Source organism: Oryx dammah, unplaced genomic scaffold (genome assembly GCF_014754425.2).
Source record: "Oryx dammah isolate SB20612 unplaced genomic scaffold, SCBI_Odam_1.1 HiC_scaffold_2, whole genome shotgun sequence".
In the NCBI taxonomy this organism is placed as follows: Eukaryota; Metazoa; Chordata; class Mammalia; order Artiodactyla; family Bovidae; genus Oryx; species Oryx dammah.
This window is the reverse complement of record NW_024070186.1, coordinates 7,898,999-7,923,239: the sequence shown is the minus strand read 5'-3', so window position 1 is coordinate 7,923,239 and position 24,241 is coordinate 7,898,999. Positions and strand designations below refer to the sequence as shown.

General features: G+C 48.4%; 1 protein-coding gene across 2 annotated transcripts in view; it reads right to left on the bottom strand.

Moving 5' to 3' along the window:
* Window positions 1-1,026: 1,026 nt before the first annotated feature.
* The window catches only part of VPS26C (VPS26 endosomal protein sorting factor C), a 34,978-nt gene continuing 11,763 nt past the window's right edge, over window positions 1,027-24,241 (bottom strand). The window contains exons 2-8 of one of the 2 annotated variants that reach the window (XM_040264061.1): window positions 16,040-16,184; window positions 14,785-14,934; window positions 8,954-9,034; window positions 6,804-6,878; window positions 5,335-5,485; window positions 4,985-5,137; window positions 1,027-2,927 (exon numbers count right to left, since the gene is read on the bottom strand). In XM_040264061.1, coding sequence (XP_040119995.1) covers window positions 2,845-2,927; window positions 4,985-5,137; window positions 5,335-5,485; window positions 6,804-6,878; window positions 8,954-9,034; window positions 14,785-14,934; window positions 16,040-16,180 — 834 coding nt within the window. In that variant the 5' untranslated portion in view covers window positions 16,181-16,184 and the 3' untranslated portion in view covers window positions 1,027-2,844. The remainder of the gene's footprint in view (window positions 2,928-4,984; window positions 5,138-5,334; window positions 5,486-6,803; window positions 6,879-8,953; window positions 9,035-14,784; window positions 14,935-16,039; window positions 16,185-24,241) is intronic. The other variant, XM_040264050.1, reaches the window with a different exon arrangement.

Sequence of the window (24,241 nt, the reverse complement as noted above, 5' to 3'; positions counted from 1 at the left end):
ATGGCAAGTATTCCCTGGTTGAGGAACTAAGATCCCATCCCTCAGGATAACTAAGCCCGAGAACCACATCTACTGAGGCTGTGCACTCTGGAGTCCTTGTGCCACACTAGAGAAGCCCGTGTGCAGCAACAAAGATCCTGTGTACTACAACTAAGCCCTGATGAAGCCAAATAAATATTTAAAAAAACAAGATCAGCATAGATACCTCTCCAAAGATGACGTGGCTTCCTTGGTGGCTCAGACGGTAAAGAATCCACCTGTAATGTGGGAGAGACCTGGGCTCGATCCCTGTGTTGGGAAGATCCCCTGGAGGAAGGCATGGTAACCCACTCCAAAATACTTGCCTGCAGAATCCCATGAACAGAGGAGCCTGGCAGGCTACAGTCCATGGGGTCACAAAGAGTTGGAAACGACTGAACGACTAAGCACAACACAGCAATGAACATAGGAGATGTTCAACATCATCAGTTACTAGGAAAATGCAAATGAGTTACAAGATACCACTTCACACCCAGGATGACTGATAAAAAAGGTGGACAATTACAGGTGGTGACAAGGATGTGAAGTTGGAACCTTGCACATCACTGGTGAGTATGTAAGATGGTGCAGATGCTTGGAAAACGTTTTTGTGGCTCCCCAAAAGATTAAACACAGAGCCATCATATGATCCTGAACTTCTAGATATATATCTAAGGGAAATAAAAATGTTCATACCAAAGCTTGTACATGAACGTTCACAGCTGAATTTTTAATAATGAAAAAATGAAAACACCTCAAATGTGTTAATTGATGAGTGAATAGAAGTGTGGTGTATCTACAAAATGGAGTATTATTTGGCAATGAACAGTAACACAGTACTAGGGAGATGACCGGAGATGAAAGGGCAGGAAGACCTCTAGCCCACCGCCTCTCCTGAGCGCACCAAAATTACAACTGTTTACACAATAGCCATTAAAGAAAAAGACCAGGGCCTACCCAAAGAGATCTTCTACAATTAAAGCCATTCAGAAGGAACCACAGGAAATGTTTTTTTTTTTTTTTAAAGTTTTTATTTCTGATTAACCTCTCCACCTTTCCTGTGGAACACAGGACATGGCTGAGAAATGGAGCCAGGCTCCCATTTCTGCGGGAGCACCAAGAGCCAGAAGGTCCTCCAGCCTAACTGGCCTTTTCCAAGAAAAGCACAGTTTTAGATTCACAGTTCACGGCTTCTTCCCTTCCCCTCCCCTTCCTCCTGTTCTAATGGAAAAGCCTGATCACGGGACACCCCCACTCCAGCCAGGTCAGTAGTGGGACCACTGCCCAAGACACCCAAACATCCGAGTTTTCCTGAACAATCGATGGTGGAGGTGTCCCTCGAGGTTGAACAAAATGCTAAAGGAGGACAGGCTGCTGGCAGCTCTTCAGATGATTATTCCCAGGGAGAATAATCGTAAGACCACATTTATGTCTGTAACATCAGTTTACTTAAGACATTACATAGGAATACAGGTCCCCAACCTTTGCTCCAAATTCTCATTTAGCTTTTTTCCATCAGAAACTATCTCTACACGTGAAACTTCCCAGAAGCGCACACTCCTTGTTTTCTGCGGGTCTAGTTTAAACGCAGCGTCAGATCGCTGTTGAGGTTGGACACGCATAAAAGGAGAGGTATAAACTACTGTATTTTCTGGAAACACCTTTTTTACATGACTCGGTGAGTAAGTTGTATCCGTCGCGCTGGTGAAGCCTGAGGGTAGAGCAGAACCTGAGTCGAGTCTGTCTGCCCTCAGCATCGGCGTCACCAGAGCTGGCCCGGGACAATGGCAGGACCACTGGGGGCCCTGAGCCCGTCGGCCGGAGCCTGCCAGGCGGGGGCTGCGGCGGAAGGCCAGGCAGTGTGCACTTCTGAGGTGAACTCACGCGGACCCACGTAAACAGTGGTAGGATTTGAAGGAAGAAACGTGTTGTCGCAGGCCCACCTCACACTGAGAAAATTCCCAGGGGAGGCGAGGGAGAAAATGGCTTCCAGCCAGCTCCCGACCCCAGCCCCACCGCAGGTCCTCCCGGCAGGACGGCATGCTCTTGGAGTCCGGGCCCCACCCAGCACAGAGGGGTGTCTTCACGCCGGGGGTCCTGCCCCTCAGCACCCAGCCCACCAAGGCGGTGCGGACCTGCAGCTTGGCCCCCTCACGTAACCGCGCACTGGAACGGACTCTGGGAAGATGGCGGCAGGCCACGTCACAGCAGGCCCTGAGAGAACTCCAGCGCCAGCCATGGTCACCAGACCCTCGCTCTTGGGCAGGCAAGGCACATCTTCCCCAGCTTCCCTAAAAGGTTTGATGTTATCGTGAAAAAACGGCAGGAGAAAAGAGAGGAAAACCCATTACCCACTTCCGGTGAGCGGCCCTGTGCCATCCTCGGTGGGCGTGGCCAACGTCCTCAGCCGCCTGTGGTGAGCGACCGCCTGAGGAAGGGGCGGGGCAGGGGCGGGGTGAGGCGGAGTCCCAGCCACCACCACTTCCGGTCAGGAAGTTTCCTCCTCCCTGACCTCACTCTCCAGCAAAGTTCAGCCTCTGTTAACTATTTTCTGAACGTGAACAGCAGGTCTGGTCAGGAGGCAGAAGACCACCTGCTCTCTGGGAAGCCATCTGGCCAAGACTGTTAAGAAATCCTGACGCATTTCCAAGGGAAGCTCTGATGAGAGGGGCCTCGAAGAAAAGCGGAAGGAGGGTCAGACTATTTTTCTGATACAGAACCACCAAGAAAGCAGTCCGTGCTGCCAGCTTCAGCTCCTGGGGTGGGTAGTGGGGGAATGACTGCATTTCCAAGGGCCGCCCTCGCAGTGCACTCCCTTGCTCCTGGCTACATCCTGCAGAGCTTCAGCGGGAAGTTCTCGGTGATGAGGTGGTCAGGGTGAAGCAGCACCACGATGTTCACCTCAAACTCTGGGGAAGAGAAAGGACAGACAGGCTCAATGCTCACAGACCCCGGAGGCGCGAACGCCAGCCCCACTTGGGCTCCACCGAACTCTGGACAGAGAGGCAGCAGCCCCTGCCTTGGGGCTCTGCACGCACACCCTCCCAAGCTTCCAGGAGAAATCGGTGTAGGTGGCTACCCGGGCGGGACCGCCTGAGTATGTCGGTCTTCTCACGCTGGGATACTCTGTTAAGGTCCCGCATTCTCAAATACTCTCTTGTCCTCTTGTCTCTACTGCACAGAATCTCCTAGAATCCCATCTGCTCATTGGTGCGCTTTGGCTTTCTTTTTAACCTGTCCTACCGTCCTGGGTGGACTAGCGGACCCCACTGGCCCAAAGCCCACCGGGATCACCCCAGGCCAGGCGAGAAACAGCACTCAGAAAAGAAGGCAAGCTGTCTCCCGGCCATCCCTTTGCAGCCTGGTTTATTTGTCCATGACACCTGTTCAAACATTCCTCTGCTACCTTCAGCACACAGACGAATCTTTCTCCCCACTCTCTAGGTGCTAAGGATCAGCACATGGATGACAGGGAAGGGGGTGTCTGAGGAGGGAGCCCCCGAAGAGAGACAAGCCCGGGTCCCTCCCCATTGTGCAGGGAAGGGGCTAGGAGACAGCTCCTCCAGGGACCCCTGTGGCCGAAGTCCCCACGTATGGCTGTCGCCTTGGCCTGGCACTGGCCAGGGCAGAAGTGTGTACCGCAGCGGCTGCCATGTTCCCTTCTTCTTTCTGATAGCTGTCACAGGCTGCAACACCCTCTGGGCTGCTCAGCCCCATCCTGCCCTAGTCTTCCCGCAACCTTGCTGTCCTCCCTGGAGGGGACAGAGAGGAGGCCCGGCAGGCACAGAAGGCCCATGGCAGCACTGGTGCTGGCTTCCTCCCGGCGCGGAGGGCCACAGGCTCAGCTGGGGACAGCTGTAGGCCTGGCCATGCCCAGGAAGTCCCCCGAGGTGGACACCGTCAGGGTGGAGGAGCACACCCAGATGTGTGCCTAACTCAGGACAATGGGGCTCACGCTATTCCCCCTTGAGAACGGAGCCTGACCTCCCGGCCATGAGACGGTGACCCCAGGGAAACGAAAGGCTGCAGTGCTCAATGACCACAGGCCACCTCCTTCCTGCAGGGCCCCCTCAGCTGAAGGGGTGGCCACTGCACAAGCCCCCAAGCAAACAAAACATGAGCCACAAGGACAAAAGCACCACCAATGTCTTGGCTGATGTGCTGAGGGTGTTGTTTCTATGGAGGAATTATGGGCGCTACATTAAATACTACATGGATGCTTTGTAAAGTCCGACAGAAATAAGGTGCAGATAGTACAGGTGCCTAATGCATAGTGTAGCAGAAAATAGTAATTTTTGGACCTTTCTTCAAGTTTACATAGCAAAACCAAGTTGAAAAATTGACAGATAAGCTCCTCCTCCTTAACTTAAAAATCAAAGGTGCAGCTGACCCTTGAACAACCAAGGTCAGGGAGGCTCCCACCCAGTCACACATCCACATGGAATTTACAGGCTGCCCCTTATTTGGCACTTCCACCACAACTGCGGTTCTCTATCTGCAGATTCAACCACAATACAAGGTGAAGGGAGAAAAAGCCGGCCTGAAAAGTGCGTCTTAACACGACTCAGATCTTGTGGTCCAAGTATGTGTCGTGTGATCACTGAAAACCACCGACTTCCCCTCAGCTGCCAGAGCCACAGCTCTTGGGAACATGACTGTTCACTGGGCTGTCACAGGTCTTGTGTCCCCATCAAATACCAGCCCATCAGAGGGCCGATCCGACCTCCCCACGAGCTTGGCTGGCTGGTCCCTGGCCAAGTTAGTGTCCTTCAGAGAGCATGTCGTCACATGAGCAGCCCACACTGTCTCTTGGGGGACGAAGCAAGTTCAACCCTGAGCGCCACCCAGCTGCTCTGCACACAATTTTGTGCAGCAACCAAAGGGCTGGGTGCTCCACGCTACACCCGAGATCAGCAGACCAGCAGATCCATACCCTCCCAGGGGCACCCCAAGGGCGCACACATACCCACTTTGAAGTTGGTGGTCTCCAGCGTTGGGCAGGTGAACAGCCGGGGGAAAACCATGTAGATGGGGATGGAGAGCCCCCGACACACGTCCCCGTCGGCGATCTGAATGTTCTGAATCTCTGTGGCGTCACGGGCGTAGCCTTCTGCACAGCCTGGAGCAGGGAGAGGGCATCGTGGGGTCAGGACACAGCACACGTCCATTCAGGCTGAGGCAGCAGCCAGTGACTCTGAGAGAAGGTACATCAACAGGAGAGTCCCCTGCTGTCCCGCTGGCTCTGCGGGACCCTGGAGATGAGAGGCGAGCTCGCGGCTATGGGCCAGTGGCAGCAGAGGGTCGGGGGGGCCTTACCGCACGTCTCCACGCGCACCAGCTGCAGCTCGATGCTTTTGATGGCGGCCTCCGAGCTCTCCACCACCAGCTCTCCCGTCAGTGGCTGTGTGATCACACAGTTGGTCGAGTTGAGATGTCCTCTGATGAGAAATTTGGGGAGCAAGGCCCTCTGAGACGAGACAAAACCAGACACGTCAGGAATGAGAGGTGCCGGGGGAAAAGACTTGAGCCACTCTGGTACAAAGAACTGAACGCAGTCTGGTAATTTACACAAAACTCACTGGGAGCCTGGCTGACAAAACGGACAAAAATGGACAGCAGCACTTACAATAGTCTGAGTAACAGACGGAATGATTCAACGACTTATCTACAGACCTAAGGTGCCTGACAAGGACTGGCTCTCTCGCCAAAGCAGCCTGCCTGCCTGCCTTAGGTCTGCACAGCTCTGTCTGACCAAGGGCCATGACAGGAGAATGTCTGAGGGACCTCCCCGGTGGTGCGATGGCTAAGAATCCGCCTGTTAACACAGGGGACACGGGTTCGATCCCTGGTCCAGGAGGATTCCACATGTCGTGGAGCAACTAAGCCAGGGTGCCAGGACTACCGGGCCCGCACCCTAGAGCCTGCGCTCGGCAACAAGAGAAGCCGCTGCAAGGAGGAGCCTGCACACTGCAAGAGCGGCCCCTACTTGCTATAGCTTGAGAGAGCCCTCGCAAAGCAGTGAAGACCCAGCACAGCCATAAATAAGAAACATTTTAAAAAACGTCTGAGGAAGTTGACAAGAGTGTTTAAGGACAACCTGTCACCAAGAAAAAAAAAGATAATCAATTGAAAAATGTTCCCAATTACTCAATTTTGAAAAGCCAAGGAGAGATTAACTTTATTTCTGAGGAGAACAACTTTTCTTCCATGCTGGACTACACGCCTGTGTGATGGTGTGGTGGGAAGAACAGGTCTGAGGAGCTAGAGACACTGCCTAGCATGCCTTCCTATGGTGAGGTCCCAGTTACTGAAGTCAATTCAGAGTTTAGAACACACTGTCCAATAGAAACGAGGTGAGCCACAAACGTGAAGAAGTGAATGTGTAATTTAAAACTTTCTACTAGCCACTTTAAAAAAAGAGGAAACAGGCGAAATTCTTCAGTATATTGAAAATACTGTCTCTTCCACATACAATCAGTATATTACAATCATACATGATGCTTTAAGTTCTCTTTTTTCATACTGAGTCTTTGAAACCCAGTCAGTACCTCACAACTATGGAGCCCGCGTGCTGCAACTATGAAGCCTGCACAGGCTGCGCGCCACAAGAAGCCACTGCAGCGAGAAGTCTGGGCGCTGCAATGGTGGGGGGCGGGGGGGACGCAACTAGGGGACGCAACTATAGAACGCCTGCACAGAGCAATGAAATCCCAGCACAGCCAAGAGAACGAGAAGGATGGAAGGAAGGAAAGTCGCCCTGGTGACGCGTGTATGGAGCACGTTACCTCTTTGACGTTCTGTAAGGTGTCAGGTGTGATCGTGAAGTCCACGGGGCTCGGAGTCCATTTCCCCTTCTGAGGCTAAAAGAGGGGGAAGAACTGAAATCAGGAGAGAGTCCCACAGCTCCAACTTGTTTTTCCTAGTTTCAGGAAATGCAAGGCAGCACAAGAACGGGAGACCTTGGTGCTAAGAGGCAGGGTGCCTGGGTTCTAAAACACAGTTCTGCCAGGAAACAAGGCTGTGTCTGTCCAATGTCTTCATCCCCCTGACTCAAGTTTCCGCATCTGGAAAATGAGGGGCCAGGCTTCTTTGTCTCTAAGGTCCCTCGCAGGTCCAGAATTTAAAAGCAGGGCGGTATTGCTGGGAGACGTTTATTTGAAGCCGTCTCTGAGAATAAGATTGTACACTGAAGTGTCTCCGTGATGGGCCCCGTGCAGTGCCGTTGTGGCCCTGGACCCACTGCGCAGGTGAGGTCAGCGAGGCACAGATGGCTCACCTGGTCACTCAAGTCCAGAGCAGAACAGTCAAACCCAGGCACCCTGGTTCCACAGCTGGAGCTGTTAGCCACTCAGCTGCACAACTAACCTTCTACCAGGAAGAATCACACTGTAAGGCAACAGATGAATTACAAGCGTTACGGAAATTTGTTAACAACAACCACCTCCATCACATAGGCACAGAATCCATCAACGCAGACAGGCTTCCTGGGGCCTGCCCAGTGCCTTTTACTCAGGTTGGGGCCCAAAGGCCACTGAGGCCCCGATGGCGGGGGAGCCGTGGAGGAGAAAGGCCCCTGACCAGCTTGCCCACTTTACTCACCAAAAGCTTACTCTCGGAAATAGTCTTCTTGAAGCTACTCTTTTTACTAATAGTTTCATGAACATATTCTTTCATGAATATATTTTTCCTCACAGCACATAAAGGAATATTTAACTTGTCAACTGTGGGTCATGGCGTAGTTTGGCTTCTAGTGAAATTATTCACAGAGACCATGATCCCTGGGGGCTAACTGTGGAGCAGGGAGGAAGCCCCAGGTGGCTCTGCCACCGCCACCAGCCTGCATGGTCACCGGGCGCCCAGCCCTGGGCAGGGGGCTGAATTTAGGCTTATTCTTCACAAAGGTAGAGGTTCTTTTTATTTAAGACATGAAATGGCATGTGATTTTTTTTTTTTAAGGGAGTAATCTACATGAAGAAGAAAATTTTTTTAGCTTCCATTTGAAAACCCTTGATTGGACAGAAGGAAAACATCTGTTTCTAAATGAAATGACTTCCCAAAATGAGAAATATTTTCATATTTTTTTAAAAACCGTAGCACTGAAAGAAACATCTACTGAAACTTTAGAGGGAAACTATACACAACTGAAAATCCTAAAAAAGTCACAAAATTGACACAAGGGCATCAGTGATTTCACCGATCTTATACGCAAGGGCTCCGACTCTTCACTCGGTCATCACTCAGGCATCCGTGGACATTTCATAACAGGGTCAAGAGGCCCTGCCCCAAAGGCCTGGAGAACTGAGACACGGACGCCAGGGCCGTGGGCACGAGTGCCAGCCCCGACATGTCCCCTGGGGGGAGGGGACCTAGCCCCCCCAGTTGGCAGTTCTTACGTGCCAACTGAGGGGACTTAAGGACACTCTGTCATTGTAGAGTCCCGGCAGAAGGTGTCTGAAAAGGCTCTCCCTGCCCCCTCCCCAGCACCCCAGCGTGTTCCTGCCTCGTGCGCCAAGAACGCAGGGCCCTGGCCTTCCTACCCCGCAGCCGGGCACATTTCTGCCAGCTGTTAGCGGAAGCGGCCTCGAAGGACGAGACGATGCCTCCCTCCAGGACCAAGGGTGGGCTTGCGTACCGTCTGCTGAGACAAAGGTGGGCCCCCTGGCTCCTCAGGTGAGGCACAGACCTCTCAGGCGCAGCACCCCGTGGGCTAGGGGCATCGCCAGCGGGTCTGGCCCAGGGGATGGCATGCACGCTGCTACCCTGCTGCTGGCCAGGCCGGGAGAATCATGCTCCCCGTCTCTGACCCAGGAGTCCTGGGGCCCTGTGCAGCAGCCACGGAGCACAAGCAGCTAACTCACTGCTGCTAAGCGGGTGCAGCCCCAGGCCCTGCAGGAGAGTCCTGCTACCGAGCCCAGGGCCCCCAAGGGTGGCTTACAGTGGAGTGGACGATGAACTCGCAGGTCTTGGTCAAGTCCTTGGCCAGCAGGGACCGCCGCATGTCACAGCGCAGGGTGTACTGCAGAGAAAGGCAGAGAAGAAGTTCTTGAGAGGGTCTGCTCTCATCACAGAATCACACACAGACAAGGTTCCGTCCCATTAATGCGCCATATGAAATCAGTCTACAGACCCGGGGGAGTTAACGCTCAAAATGAAAAGTATTTCTGTAATAGACACCTTAGCCCGTGCCCAGGGCCATCCTATAGCTGGATCCCTGGAACGGGTGCAGAGTCTCATGGAGCCCCACCTGTCACACGGGGAAAGACCCGTGAGGCAGAGCTGGGCATCAGGCTCCTTGTGTGAGCCCGGACAGGGAACAAGGCCTCTCTGAGCTTCAGCTTCCTGCTCTGGAAGATGGGGACACCGATGTGACTTTAGTGAGGACCTGGTGAGATGACAAGTCAGGGCTGGCATGTCACGGCTCTGGGTGAAACAGCAGCGACTTTGTAGAAAAGATAATCATGGCAGCAGAGCTGCAAACCCTGGGGCATTGAGACTCACAGCCAACAAGGCAGACGCCCCGTACCTTCTGCAAGACAGGCCCTGTGCCCTGCGAGAGGGAGCCTGCCACAGAGCTGGGCACCAGGCTGAAAACTCGGCCTGACTCGAGACTGTCCCTCCCCATCCTGTCCATGGCAGCGAGAGACTGCTAACAAAACTCTACGGCACATTACTGTCTTAAACAAACAAACAAAAATCGCGTACGTTTAATAAAGCAAGCTAGTATTTTAATCATCTGGGGAAAAACATTACAAGTAATTTGTAGAACTGGAACCATATGTGTCATGAGTCAAGAAGTTACGACTATTATGACCGACCTGTCCAGGTTAAAGAAGAACTATGTACTTAAGGTACTTACTATGTATTAAGGTTCTCCTGGGAGATGACACGTTAGAAAAGAACACCGTTGTCTACAAGGGGCTTTATATGTGTGTGTGTATAGTCTCAATCATATATATACACACACACACACACACACACACATACATATGTTGCTACTGTTAGTTGCTAAGTCGTGTCCCACTCTTTTGCCATCCCAAGGACTGTAGCCCACCAGGCTCCTCTGTCCATGGATTTCTCAGGGGCAAACACATACATATATTCTCTACCGAGATTTCAGTCTGGCCTCCCCAGCCGGACTAGCTCAGCAAGAACTGCACTACATATGCAGCTGTTCCATTTGCATACGTGACACACACACGCGTGTATCTGTGTAATCGTCCTTCCTGTACAGCCCACACGCTATGGGCAGTATTTTGTTGGGGACTGCCTGGTCTCCCTGATTCTTTTCCCAATGGGAACGACCTTTCCTCATTTTCAGCCTCAGGGGCCTGGGAGGGCTGGCTTCCCCCAGCCCACCCTGGTTTGGAAGTGACCAGAGCCAGGACCGCTGCTAGACCGGGGGAAGAATCCTTTCTGCGGGGGTGGCCAAGCCAGGAGAATGTTCTCTGCCACCAAGAATGCCGAGCTGGGGGCTGACCGGGGTCCCCTCTCCCAGCCTAGACAGTCCCCTGGAATCGTGAGTTCCAGGATCCAAAGTCCCTTTTTAGGCTAAGCCAGTTTGAGCGAGATTTCTATAATTTGTAAATGAAAGTGTGTGAATAATGGGTACCAGCTTTTGGTCACTAAAGGTTTTTTTTAAATGTGAAAGCAGTAATTGGTAATATAAGGCAGCTGGTGATGAGTGGGAGCGGGCAGAAAGATGGAGAAAACAGGAAAACACCAATGTGTTTTAGGAATTGCATGGAAACCTGGGTTCGATCCCTGAGTTAGGAAGATCCCCTGGAGAAGGGAATGGCTACCCACTCCAGTATTCTTGCGTGGAGAATCCCACGGACAGAGGAGCTTGGCAGGGCTACAGTCCATGGGCTCACAAAGAGACATGACCGAACGATTTTCACTAAATTCTTTTATGGCACTTTCTTGATTAATTCTGACAATACAAAGGTAAGGACAGTTGACATAATATACAGATAGTCACCATGAATTCATTTATTTAATCATTCAGCGATTATTTACTTGGCATGTTCTGGGTGCTGGGAACTAGGCTGAGTAAGTACTTCACAAAGAGACCTCATCAACCCCCAGGAGGAGAGGTCATGAAGGCCATCTGGGTCAGAGGTGGGATCTGAGTTTACACCTGCCTGCGGCAGACACCCACACTCCAAATCTTTATGCAATATGGTAACTCAAGCCTGGGTCTGTCTGCTGCAAAGCCCTGGATCTTTTCACTCCGTCTGGATCTTTCCCAATTATTAATGAGTGATCTACATGGTAAGACCTATAGGATGTTAAGGAGAGTCAGACATGAGCAGGGCTCCAGAGGAGGTATAAGACTCGATTTCTTCTTTGGCCATGCTGTGTGACATGTGGGACCTTCACTCCCTGACCAGGGAGGAACCCAAGCCCCCTGTACTGGAAGTGTGCAGCCTTAACCACTGGACTGCCAGGCAAGCCCCAAGATGCGATCTCTTCTGACTGACAATAAACACACCATGAACGGGAATGAGGAAAGAAGACACAGGCCAACAGATTTAAAGCAGACTCCTAGAAGGGATATTTTCACCATGAACAAGGAGGACAGGCATCGTGATCATTTACTTCTGAATAAACCATTTCAGCAGAAGTGTTGGTACCACTGTACTTCGTGTTAACAGTATAAAACCCCACTAGTAGGGCCACGAGAGTAGAACAAAAATAAAACTACCCTGTGATTTAAACAACTTTTCAAGGAAAAAGTGGCTGTACAGAAGATGACTGGCAAGACTGACAGCTTCCTGTATGCTCTATCTACAAATAAGGATGAGAGATGGATGCAAATGTGGCTGAGGAGAATCAGAGCAAACATGATGGAGCCCTCCGCCTAAGAAGTGACGAGGAAACCAGGCCCTGTGAGCAAACCAGGCCCTGTGAGCTGGCAACCTACTACTGGCTACATTTTAAATCCTTTATGTTGTCAGGCTTTTTACTATTTTTACATTACAGTGAAGTGAAGTCGCTCAGTCGTGTCCGACTCTTTGCGACCCCGTGGACTGCAACCCACCGCTCCTCCGTCCATGGGATTCTCCAGGCAAGAATACCGGAGTGGCTTGCCATTTCCTTCTCCAGGGGATCTTCCCGACCCAGGGATCGAACCCAGGTCTCCCACATTGCAGGCAGACGCTTTAACCTCTGAGCCACCAGGGAAGCCCCACATTACAGTACCACAACGCAATTCAAACAATAAATGAAAAGTGTCTCTGCACCCGTATGATTTGAGAAAAACTGTTGTTTAGGCTCAACAAGAACACCTTCTCTCCCAAGTGACACACCCGGGAATCTTCACAGAAAGTGTGATGAGTCCTGGCGCTGAGAAGGCCACGCCCTGCAGGACCTCGGTGGTTGCTGCCACTCTGGATGGCACCTGCCCACTGTCCAACCAAGAGGCTGGAAGAAGGCCTGTCCAGAGACCGAATGGGCACACGGATGAAAGAGAACGAGATCAGGAAGTCTCAATCCGGTGTCTCCCAAGACGCACGCTTCTCAAAAGAAGCAATGACGAATCTGAGTTAAGAACTGGGAGTTAGATGACACTGGAGAATTTCTGTTCCTACTGAGAGGTGTGAAAACGCTAACTGGCGTTATGTAGAAATAATGTCCCTATCTTCTGGTGATTTTAAGATAAAGCGTCAAGATTCTGTAACTAACTTTGAAATGATTCAGAATACAGATGAAACAAAGGTGGCAAAATTCTAATAAATGTTGAATCTAGGTGATAAGCAAAAGAGTGACCAACTCTTATAAATATGAGGTTGAGAGGACATCTCTATGGTTTCAGAAATTTATGAGATATTTGGGGAGGTGCAGAATTCCACATTACAACATTCTGAGGTTGACCCTCAAAGCGGTAAAATCTAATGACCAAAATAAACCGAGGTCAGGGTGATTATTTACTAAAGAATTAACCACATGCTAACTCTCCTTCTGCATTTGAACTGGTTTCCAGCTCACACACAGCTGCACAGGACCCCAAGTTTTTGCATTTTCATCTGATGCCCTTCCAGGCAGTATGTGAAAAAGGGTGAGACTTCCAACTTTATGTTAAACAAATGAATCTTTTAACAAGAATGCTAAACACAGGAAAAGAAAGTGACAAGTAAGAAGTATGACCACAGAAAATTGGATGTTATTCTATCGTTTCTAATGAATGTATGCTTCTATTAGTAAATAGCATCAAAGAAGAGCTGTGTGGGTAAACCAGGTTGATGGTGATTCTGACAAGAGAAAAAAAAATAATTTTGAAAATGCGATGTTTTAGAGATTTTCTGCAAGGAGACCCAACCAGTCCATCATAAAGGAGCTCAGTCCTGGGGGTTCACTAGAAGGCCTGATGAAGCTGAAACTCCAATACTTTGACCACCTGATGTGAAGAGCTGACTCACTGGAAAAGACCCTGATGCTGGGAGGGATTGGGGGAAGGAGAAGAAGGGGACAACAGAGGATGAGATGGCTGGACGGCATCACTGACACAATGGTCATGGGTTTGGGTGGACTCCGGGAATTGGTGATGGACAGGGAGGCCTGGCGTGCTGTGGTTCATGGGGTCACCAAGAGTCAGACATGACTGAGCGACTGAACTGAACTGAACTGAGAGATTTTCAGTCTTGCCAAAAAAAAAAAAAATGCAGTTTTCATTCACTTTCTTTCATGGTAAAAATATTCTGCATCTTGAAAGCAGGTCAGAGGACTTGGTCAGACTACACCAGCTGTGTGTCTATGCAAGTGGCTCCTTTTGAGTCCAGACACTTTACTGTCCCTTCTTATGAGTGGCCCGAAGCCTTCAGTGTATTTACTGCTGAAACAGGTGCACTGACAAGAAAGGACTAGAAAAGTTTTGTACAGAAAGATATTTACTGCAAGAGATTACATCACACTACATGTGTTTCTTTTTGACCAATCTTTCAAGCCATTCATAAAACCCACATGCACACAAACCATGGGTTAAACTCTCACAAGTGTTCCGAGGATTTTTATTTTTAAAGCGCTGCATTTTTAAGCGGGGGAATCGTCTCTACCAGGACCAAATTTCAGCTAAAACTTAATAAATCAAAAAAATTTCCTAACTGCCAGCCCTCTTGCACACACGTGAGACAAAATGCTTTTGTCTCATCCGGCGAGGGACCGGCTGCAAGGCTGATATCACAAAAGTACCTTTCTTTCCACTGAATAAAGGAAAGGCTCTTTTTCTCTCGCTCTGAGTCATGACTCCAAACTGCGCCTGAGACAACAATGGGGACTGTGACAGACATCCTGAACCGGCAGAGGTGGACAGGAAGTCATAAATCCACCTCCCCCCCCCTCATTTACACGGGCTCTTCAATAAAGAATACAGGCCTATGTCAGAGCGGTAGCCTTTGGGTATGAAACAAAGAGATATTTATACGTTTGAAACAGACAAGTCGGTGCGGGCACCAGAGAGGCGTGAGGGCCTATCTATTTCCAACAATAAAGCACCCCCAACAGCGTCGGCGTGGCCTGCACGGGGCCCCAGAGAAACGGCGGGACTCCTGAGGAGAAGCTACGCTGTGGGCTCTCCAGGGTCTCCATCAAGGATAACGGTCGTATTTACATACACACACTATGTTCTGCAGGGCAAGATGAGAAATCAGTACGGAACACAGGAGGGGCTTAGCAATGCCTACAGCGGTAAGTTCTTGGGCCCATTTATTTATGAACTTTCAATGACACAAAGAGCAAGCTGTCGTGCAGAAGAGAAGTCAGGACACACACCTGGATGTTGACGAACACGCCGTGGTACGTCTCGTACAGAACTTTGTTACTCTTCACGTGTAGTGGAAACTCGAAAGGAATTTCTGTTTTGCCGCCGGGAAATTTTCCTGGCTTCACCATTTCGATGGTACTGCTGATGACCTGGATGGGCTGCAAGGACACACGCAAGTCGGCCCATCGGTCCGCACTCCTTGTCACATGACTGTGGCTAGTAAATGATCTCCTGGGAGACCCCGGCCCCCCACCCCCCCACCAGCTGCTACCATCCTGCTGCTCTGGGCAGCCTGGCACTGCCCAAGTTGGGTTCATTTCTAGGACTGGATGCTGCAGCGTTGGGTATAAGTAGGAAATGCACCGATACATTTCTCTCTCTTATCCTCAAGTATCTCAGCTTGACCGTCCCCTAACAACCCTTCTGACGTGCATCCCCACCTTCAGCGTGAATCAGACTTGCAAGGAACCTGAGGAGGGGCAGACCCCCTCCTCCCCACCCCAACCCCGCGGCCCCCAGCCCCCGCTCCGGGCACCCGGGCAGTCTGGGCCCTGGGAGCCAGACTGTCCTCACACGTGCCTCAATGGCAGGCGGTACACCTTCCTCAGGGAAGGTACTCCGAGCCTTGGTTTACAACCACACTGAGAAAACCCACAACTCTGGAAGTGAGTCTCTCAAGTGCTGACGGAGGAAAAAAAAAAAGAAAGCTGTGGGGACGTGTAGACAGGCCCTGAAATCTGCATGCTCTTTGTGAACCCTTCTTTCCCCTTAACTCTTCCTCCTCAGAACTTAAAAGAGTTAAATCTGCCCTTCAGGTAAAGGAAACTCTACATACAGCACAAAGTTTACATCCAAGAACACAGAACCACAAGCGACAGGAAAGAAGGGTTCCACCAGCGTTTTACCTGGACGCAACTGGACTAAAATAAGAGTTATAATAACAGTTTTGCTTTAGGAAGGTGAGAGGTGAGAAGGCCCAGGCACAACTTCCCAGAGGGCTCTGGGCTCTGTAAGGGCTGAAGGTACCCCCGTCAAGTCCCCCTAACCCTGTCTGATGAGAATAAACACAAGCAGACTTTTGATAACAGCATATATTCAGAATCAAAATATCTGCATGTGTTTTTTCAGTTTGATTACTGAGTCGTAAAAGCATGCCTGCCACCATTCCTAGCAAATAACAACAATGAAGCTAAGACAGCACATGCAAACGAACCCCAAACATTTGGAAAGGGAACTAAAAACGTGCAAGTCAGGCATTCTTACCTTAACGGAATTATAGAAGGCTTCGAACACCCCCACGCTCTTGGCACTGAGCTGCAGGTTCACGGTTCCTTCCACCGTCAGGGAGAGGCCCTGGTGCTGGACTGAGTCCTTCCCAGATATGACCACCACCCCGGAGAGCATTTCCTGGGGAGGGGAGACAGCCACCCGACACGTTAGCACGGTTCTTTCATCCGCCTGGTTCACTAGCAAAGTCGGTCTCTGGAACCATCAACGTGGTCCAAGATAAAGACGCTCAGTGGGCACTTGTCACAGAGATGCCCGGATGGCATGGTGGGGAAGGCCCAGCCCTGGGGAGGGTCCAAAGGGGTGGAATCTCATCCCTCCACCACCTGCCGGACACAGCTTGATTCCCACTGGAGAATCCCAACACAGGTCCGGTTTCAAAAGGGCAAAGAGCAGGGCCTGAGGGGATGGCAGATTCAGAGCCGCCAGGCACAGGAGCGTGTAGACCCCCTCAAAAGGATGACACAGGGAAGACCCTCTTCTTTACCTTCTTTCTGAGTGACGCTAAGATGACGACACACTGGCAAAGGCATGAGTGGCTCAGCGGGATGTCCTCTGCCCAGCGAGCCTGGCGGCCACCCTTCAGCTCCCTCCGTCCCCGCCCCTACCCCACTATCCTGCTTCACAAGCTGGTGCACAGTCCAGCACAAGGACTCCGCACCAGACCATCATTCACTTCTCCAAAGACACTGAAGTCAGAGAACACAGACATTAACCTCACTCCTGCCTGTCTCCTTGGACGTGACAGTCTCCACCAGCAATGGGGGTTTGTGTGCAGCAGGGAGCTGAGGACTGTGGTGCTGGAGAAGACTCTGGAGAGTCCCTTGGACTGCAAGGAGATCCAACCAGTCCCTCCTAAAGGAGATCAGTCCTGAATAGTCATCAGAAGGACTGAAGCTGAAGCTCCAATACTCTGGCCACCTGATGTGAAGAATTAACTCATTGGAAAAGACCCTGACACTGGGAAAGATTGAAGGCAGGAGAAGGGGACAACAGAGGATGAGATGGTTGGATGGCATCACCAACTCAATGGATACGAGTTTGGGTAGTCTCCGGGAGTTGGTGATGGACTCCCTGTCCATCAGCCTGGCGTGCTGCAGTCCATGGGGTCGCCAAGAGTCGGACACGACTGAGCGACCGAACTGAACTGAACCGAAGAGAATCCAGAGCAAATACAAAATGACACCTTTCTGAAATGACCTTCAGATTCGGTGCGTGATAGCTGTCACATGGTGATATGATGGCAGAAAAAGAAAAAAAAAAAAGCAAAAGTTAAAAATGGTCCCACAGATCAAAGTATTAAAAAAAAATCTGTTCTACTGGCATTTAAATCTGTTTACCTTTTACTTCCTGTAGTCATTGGGTGAAAAAACATTCACTGAGTTTTCACATTCTGTGCAATTAGGGGAGCAAGGGATATTCTATGTATCTTGAAGTGAAGTGAAAGTTACTCAGTCATGTCTAACTCTTTGCAACCTCATGGGCTATACAGTCCATAGAATTTTCCAGGCCAGAATACTTGAACGAGTAGCTGTTCCCTTCTCCAGGGGATCTTCCCAACCCAGCGACTGAACCTAGGTCTCCTCCATTGCAGGCGGATTCTTTACTAGATGAGCCACAGGGAAGCCCTCTATGTCTCTTAAATATTCTAAGTATCTTGGTTTTGTTTACTACTCCCCACCCCAAAGCCCTGAAGTCTAAATTAAAACAAACAGTATCAGCTCCATTTTAAGCAGAATTCAAGAGGTAGAACGCATTTTGTTCTTAACGTTAAGAAGCTCATAGGCAAATTTGCATGAAAACTCTTCTGAAATACTAATTTAACTTTTTAATTTTAAATTAAAATTAGTTCTATTAACTTTTGTACAATAGAATGAAATAAAAACCTAATTTTTCATCATTTAAATCCACTAGTAGATTTTTTTAAATATACTTAAAAATATAGTGTGTCCCAGAATTGTAATCGGACAAAACAATTTCACAAACTTTATCAATTAAACAACACATTAGCACTTGGTTCCGCTTCTATTTAATTGTAACATTTTCAGCTAATCTCATGGGAACAGAATCTGAGCTGACTACTGAATGCCACAGTATAAGTACAATATCAATAGAACGGTTTCCTTCCTTAATCCCTGTGGCAGAAGAAGGAAAAAGCAGTGAAATACCTGGGAAATAAACAGACTATAAATTTTATCACTCTCTTGTCATTCTTTAATTTCAACTAAGAAATGACAGTAGAGAGAATACAAATTAAGAAAATGTGTGTGTGTCAGTTGCTTAGTTGTATCCGACTCTTTGCGACCCCATAGACCGTAGCCCACCAGATCCCTCCGTCCAAGGGATTCTCCAGGCCAGAATCCTGGAGTGGGTAGCCATGCCCTTCTCTAGGGGATCTTCCTGACCCAGGGACTGAACCCGGGGCTCCTGCACTGCAGGCAGATTCTTTACTGTCTGAGTCACCAGGGAAGCCCATGGTAGAGTCACAAAAACTGAACAAATTAGCCTGTAAATGAGGCCAATAGGTCTTATAGGTCTTTCTTCAGGGGAAAAAATAGCAAAGCAAATAACTAATCAAGAAATAGCAAATATCAAAGACACAGTAGTAATTAAAATAATAATAAAAGAACACATTGTTCAACTGCATATAAGTAAATTTGAAAAGTCAATAAAGTGATTTATTTTTCTAGGAAAATATAATTTATCCAAACTAACTCCAAAGGAGATGGGAAAGCTAAACAAACAAGTTAGAAAAATTAGAAAAAGTTACATACGAGTCCCCCACACCCACAAAGCACCAGGCCTAGAGAGCTTCACAGATCATTCCCAAATGTTTAAGTACAGAAAAAACCAATATTAAACTACTCCAAAACACAGAAAAAGAATTTCTGTTTAAAAAAGTTAAGCAAATACAACACCACCAAAGTAAGACAAAATCTATACACACCTGACCTGCCTCCTGAGAAATCTGTATGCACGTTAAGAAGCAAGTTTGAACTGGACATGGAACAACAGACTGGTTCCAAATTGGGAAAGGAGTATGTCAAAGCTGTATATTATCACTCTGCTTATTTAACTTATATGCAGAGTACATCATGAGAAACGCTGGGCTGGAAGAAACACAAACGGAATCAAGATTGCTGGGAGAAATATCAATAACTTGAGATATGCAGATGACACCACCCTTATGGCAGAAAATGAAGAAGGACTAAAAGAGCCTCTTGATGAAAGTGAAAGAGGAGAGTGAAAAAGTTGGCTTAAAGCTCAACATTCAGAAAATGAAGATCATGGCATCTGGTCCCATCACTTCATGGGAAATAGATGGGGAAACAATGGAAACAGTGACAGACTTTATTTTGGGGGGCTCCAAAATCACTGCAGATGGTGACTGCAGCCATGAAATTAAAAGACGCTTACTCCTTGGAAGGAAAGTTATGACCAACCTAGACAGCATATTAAAAAGCAGAGACATACTTTTCCAACAAAGGTCTGTCTAGTCAAAGCTATGGTTTCTCCAGTAGTCATGTATGGATGTGAGAGATGGACTATAAAGAAAGCTCAGTGCTGAAGACTTGATCCTTTTGAACTGTGGTGTTGGAGAAGACTCTTGAAAGTCCCTTGGAGTGCAAGGAGATCCAACCAGTTCTGATTTTCTAAGGAAATCTGTCCTGAATATTCATTGGAAGGACTGATGCTGAAGCTGAAACTCCAATACGTTGGCCACCTGATGCAAAGAACTGACTCAATGGAAAAAACCCTGATGCTGAGTAAGACTGAAGGCAGAAGGGGACGACAGGGGATGAGACGGTTGGATGGCATCACCAACTCAATGGACATGACTTTGAGTACACTCCGGGAGTTGGTGATGGACAGGGAGGCCTGGAGTTGCTGCAGTCCACAGGGTTGCAAAGAAACGGACACGAACGAGCAACTGAATTGAAGTGATCAACATGAAGAGAATTTTAGGAAGGAAGATGGTGGGGTAGAAAATTAATATACAGAAATCAAGAAGGCAACACGTGCACAACAATCAATGAGAAAACATGTTGGAAAAAAATACTTTTTTTAAAAGCAAAAAAAAAAAAAAAAAAAGGGCTTTCCTGGTGGCTCAGTGGTAAAGAATCTGCCTGCCAATCAGTTCAGTTCAGTTCAGTCACTCAGTCGTGTCTGACTCTTGGCAACCCCATGAACTGCAGCACGCCAGGCCTCCCTGTCCATCACCAGCTCACGGAATTTACCCAAACCCATGTCCATTGATTCGGTGATGCCATCCAACCATCTCATCCTCTGTTGTACCCTTTTCCCCCTGCCCTCAATCTTTCCCAGCATCAGGGTCTTTTCCAATGAGTTAGTTCTTTGCATCAGATGGCCAAAGTATTGGAGTTTCAGCTTCAGTATCAGTCCTTCCAATGAACACCTAGGATTGATCTCCTTTAGGATGGACGGGTTGGATCTCCTTGCAGTCCAAGGGACTCTCAAGAGTCTTCTCCAGTACCACAGTTCATGGGTTCAATTCCTGGTCCAGGAAGATCCCATATGAGGCAGAACAGCCAAGCCTGTGTGCCACAACTATTAAACCTGTGCTCTAGAGCCTGGGAGCTGCAACTACTGTGTCCTCGAGCCACAATTACTCAAGCCCACTGGTCTAGAGCCTATACTCTGCAACAGGGGACAACACCCCAATGACAAGCCTTCACACTGCAACTACAGAGTAGCCCCCTGCTCACTGCAACTAGAGAGAAGCCGGAAGAAACAAAGACCCAGTGTGGCCAAAATAAATACATAAATAAAATTATTTTTTTTAAGGCAACAAAAGTTAAAATATATAAATCAATTTAACAGGAAATGAATAAAACCCTGATAAGATGAAAACTTCAAACATAGTTGAAGAGCACAAAAGAAATACATGGAAAGCCATACCTTGTTTTTGAAGTTTTATAACTCTTAATGTGTCTACTTTCAATCTATAAAGGTAACATAATCCAAAGAAAACAACATCAGAATTTTTTTTTCCTTTTTTTAGAAGGGCATGGTGTGGAAGGGTAAGATAGATTAGAAAGCTGATTTTTAAATCATCTGGAATAATAAATAGGTTCTAAAATGAGGAGGAAAGAGGGAGACTAGCCCTATGAGATACTGTAACACCAAAATAACTTACAAAGTGTGAGGCAGGGTGTATGTGGGCTGAAAGATCAATGGGACAAGAGGGAAACCCCAGAAACAGACCCAGATTACAGAGGAATTTAATAGATGATAAAGGAAACACTTTAAATCCAGAGGGATTTATTCACTAAATAATACTGGAAAACTAGCCAGAGATCTGGGATAAAAAGCGGCCAGAAAGCTGGCAAAAAAAAAAAGAAAAAAGTTAAGTTGGATTCATACTGAAAACCTTTGTAGGCAAGAAGTTCTAAATACAAACACCTGAATAACCAAAACTTTAGAAGAAACCAGAGAATGACTTTTATCACATCAAAGTGGGACACGCCTTTCTAAGAATGATTCAAAACTCTGAATAACAAATATGACTGCCAAACCAAAAATAGTTTATTACATCAAAGTGATTACGAGCAACACTGCTTCTATAAACTAGGGAAAAAATGCAACTTAATAGGCAAAAAGCTAATTTCTCTAATATTTTAAGAAATAAAAAAACAAACCACCTTGGGCTTCCCTGGTGGCTCAGTGGCAAAGAAAGAAACCGCCAGCCAATGCAGGAGACACAGGTTCGATCTCTGGCCTGGGAAGATCCCACACGCTGCAAAGGAACGAAGCCCAAACGCCACAACTATTGAGCATGCGCTCTGGAGCCCAGGAGATGATACAACTGAGTTCACACGCTGCAACCACCAAAGCCGGAGCGCCCGAGAGGCCACGCCCCACCGGAGAAGCCACTGCAATGAGAAGCCCAGGCACCGCAACTAGAGGGCAGCCCGAGCGGCAAGGAAGGCCCAGCACAGCCAAAACAAATACACAACATCATATAATACAAAATAAACTGCGTAACCTCCCAGAAAAGTATTCCATTCTAAATATTATGACTACAGTTCATAAGAAATGCAATTGCTCGTAAGCCCATGAAAAAATTCTCAATTTCAAAAGTAACATTTTGAGAAACGATCATCAAAGCTATCCTAAGCACCATTTTCCCCCTATCAGATTAGCAAAGATAAAAAATGTGGCCATACCGTGGTGGGGAAGGGTACAACAGGGAGGGAGGAGCTGAGAATCTGCCAGACCAGCCACTAGGCAACACCGGAAACATGTTATAAACACCGGGCGCAGCAATTCCACTTCCAGGAGCTTTCTTCAGATACATTTGCACACTGAAACGACTGAATTACTCACTGCAATGTAATAAAAAGAATGTAAACCTAAATTCCAACAACAGGAAAACAGTGGGTTGTGGGGTTTTTTTTTCCCCCTTAATATGTCGGGAGATCATTCACATTAGTACGTGTATGTTCTTTTTTTGAAGGTTACATATTGCACCACAGGTTCAATTCCTGGGTTGGGAAGATCTCCTGGAGAAGGAAATGGCAACCCATTCAGTATTCTCGCCTAGAGAATCCCATGGACAGGAGCCTGGTGGGCTACAATCCGTGGGGTCACAAGGAATCAGACATGACTGAGTGACTAAACCACCACCAGCACCACCACTTCCAAAAAGGCACTTTGTGCCTACCAGACAACCTGTCTCTTTAAATTAAGAGAAAGGTCATAGGTCATGGTTTTGGGGCTTCCCTTGTGGCTAAGCTCCAAATCACTGCAGATAGTGACTGCAGCCATGAAATGAAGACGCTTGCTCCTTGGAAGAAAAGCTGTGACCAACCTAGACAACATATTAAAAAGCAGAGACATTACTTTGCCAACAAAGGTCCATCTAGTCAAAGCTATGGTTTTTCCAGTAGTCATGTGTGGATGTGAGAGTTGGACTGTGAAGAAAGCTGAGCGCCGAAGAATTGATGCTTTGGAACTGTGGTGTTGGAGAAGACTCTTGAGAGTCCCTTGGACTGCAAGGAGATCCAACCAATCCATCCTAAAGTAGATCAGTCCTGAATATTCATTGGAAGGACTTTCATTAGAAGGACTGATGCTGAAGCTGAAACTCCAATACTTTGGCCACCTGATGCAAAGAGCTGACTCATTGGAAAAGATCCTGATGCTGAGAAAGATTGAAGGCGGGAGGAGAAGGGGATGACAGAGGATAAGATGCTTGAATTGCATCACCAACTTGATGGACATGAGTTTGAGCAAGTTCCTGGAGTTGGTGATGGACAGGGAAGCCTGGTGTGCTGTAGTCCACGGGGTTGCAAAGAGTCGGACACGACTGAGTGACTGACCTGTGGCTAAGCTGGTTAAGAATCCACCTGTAATGTGGGAGACCTGGGTTCGATTCCTGGGTTGGGAAGATCCCCTGGAGTAGGGAAATGCTACCTAATCCAGTATTGTGGCCTGGAGAATTCCATGAGTCCATGCAGTCACAAGGAGTTGGACATGACTGAGAAACTTTCACTTTCATATTGCACCACTGTGAAAAGGGGGTAGAAAAAGAACCTTAATATGTATTTACTTGATATGCCTAAAATATCTTTGACAGAAATCACTAGACATCAAGAGGTTTTAGTTGTCCCATAGAAGAGGACCTTGATGGACAGTGGAGGGCACAGACATTCCTTTTGGAACTCATGGAAACAGGTTCGATCTCTGGTTGAGGAAGACCCCAGATGCACCAGAGAAACTAAGCCTGACTGCCACAGCTACCTGAATCCCGCACTCTAGAGCCGGCACTGGGCAGCAACAGAAGCCACCGCAATGAGAAGCCTGTGCACCTCAATGAAACGTGGTGCCCCTTGCTGCCGCTAGAGAAAGCCCACGCACAGCAACACACACCCAGCACAGGCAAAAATAAGGCAAAGCCCCTGTTTTCAGTTCAGTTCAGTTGCTCAGTCGTCTCCAACTCTTTGTGACCCCATGGACCGCAGCACGCCAGGCCTCCCTGTCCATCACCAACTCCTGGAGTTCACTCGGACTCATGTCCATTGAGTTGGTGATGCCATGCAACCATCTCATCCTCTGTCTCCCCTTCTCTTCCTGCCGTCAATCTTTCCTAGCATCAGGGTCTTTACAAATGAGTCAGTTCTTCACATCAGGTAGCCCAAGTATTGCAGTTTCAGC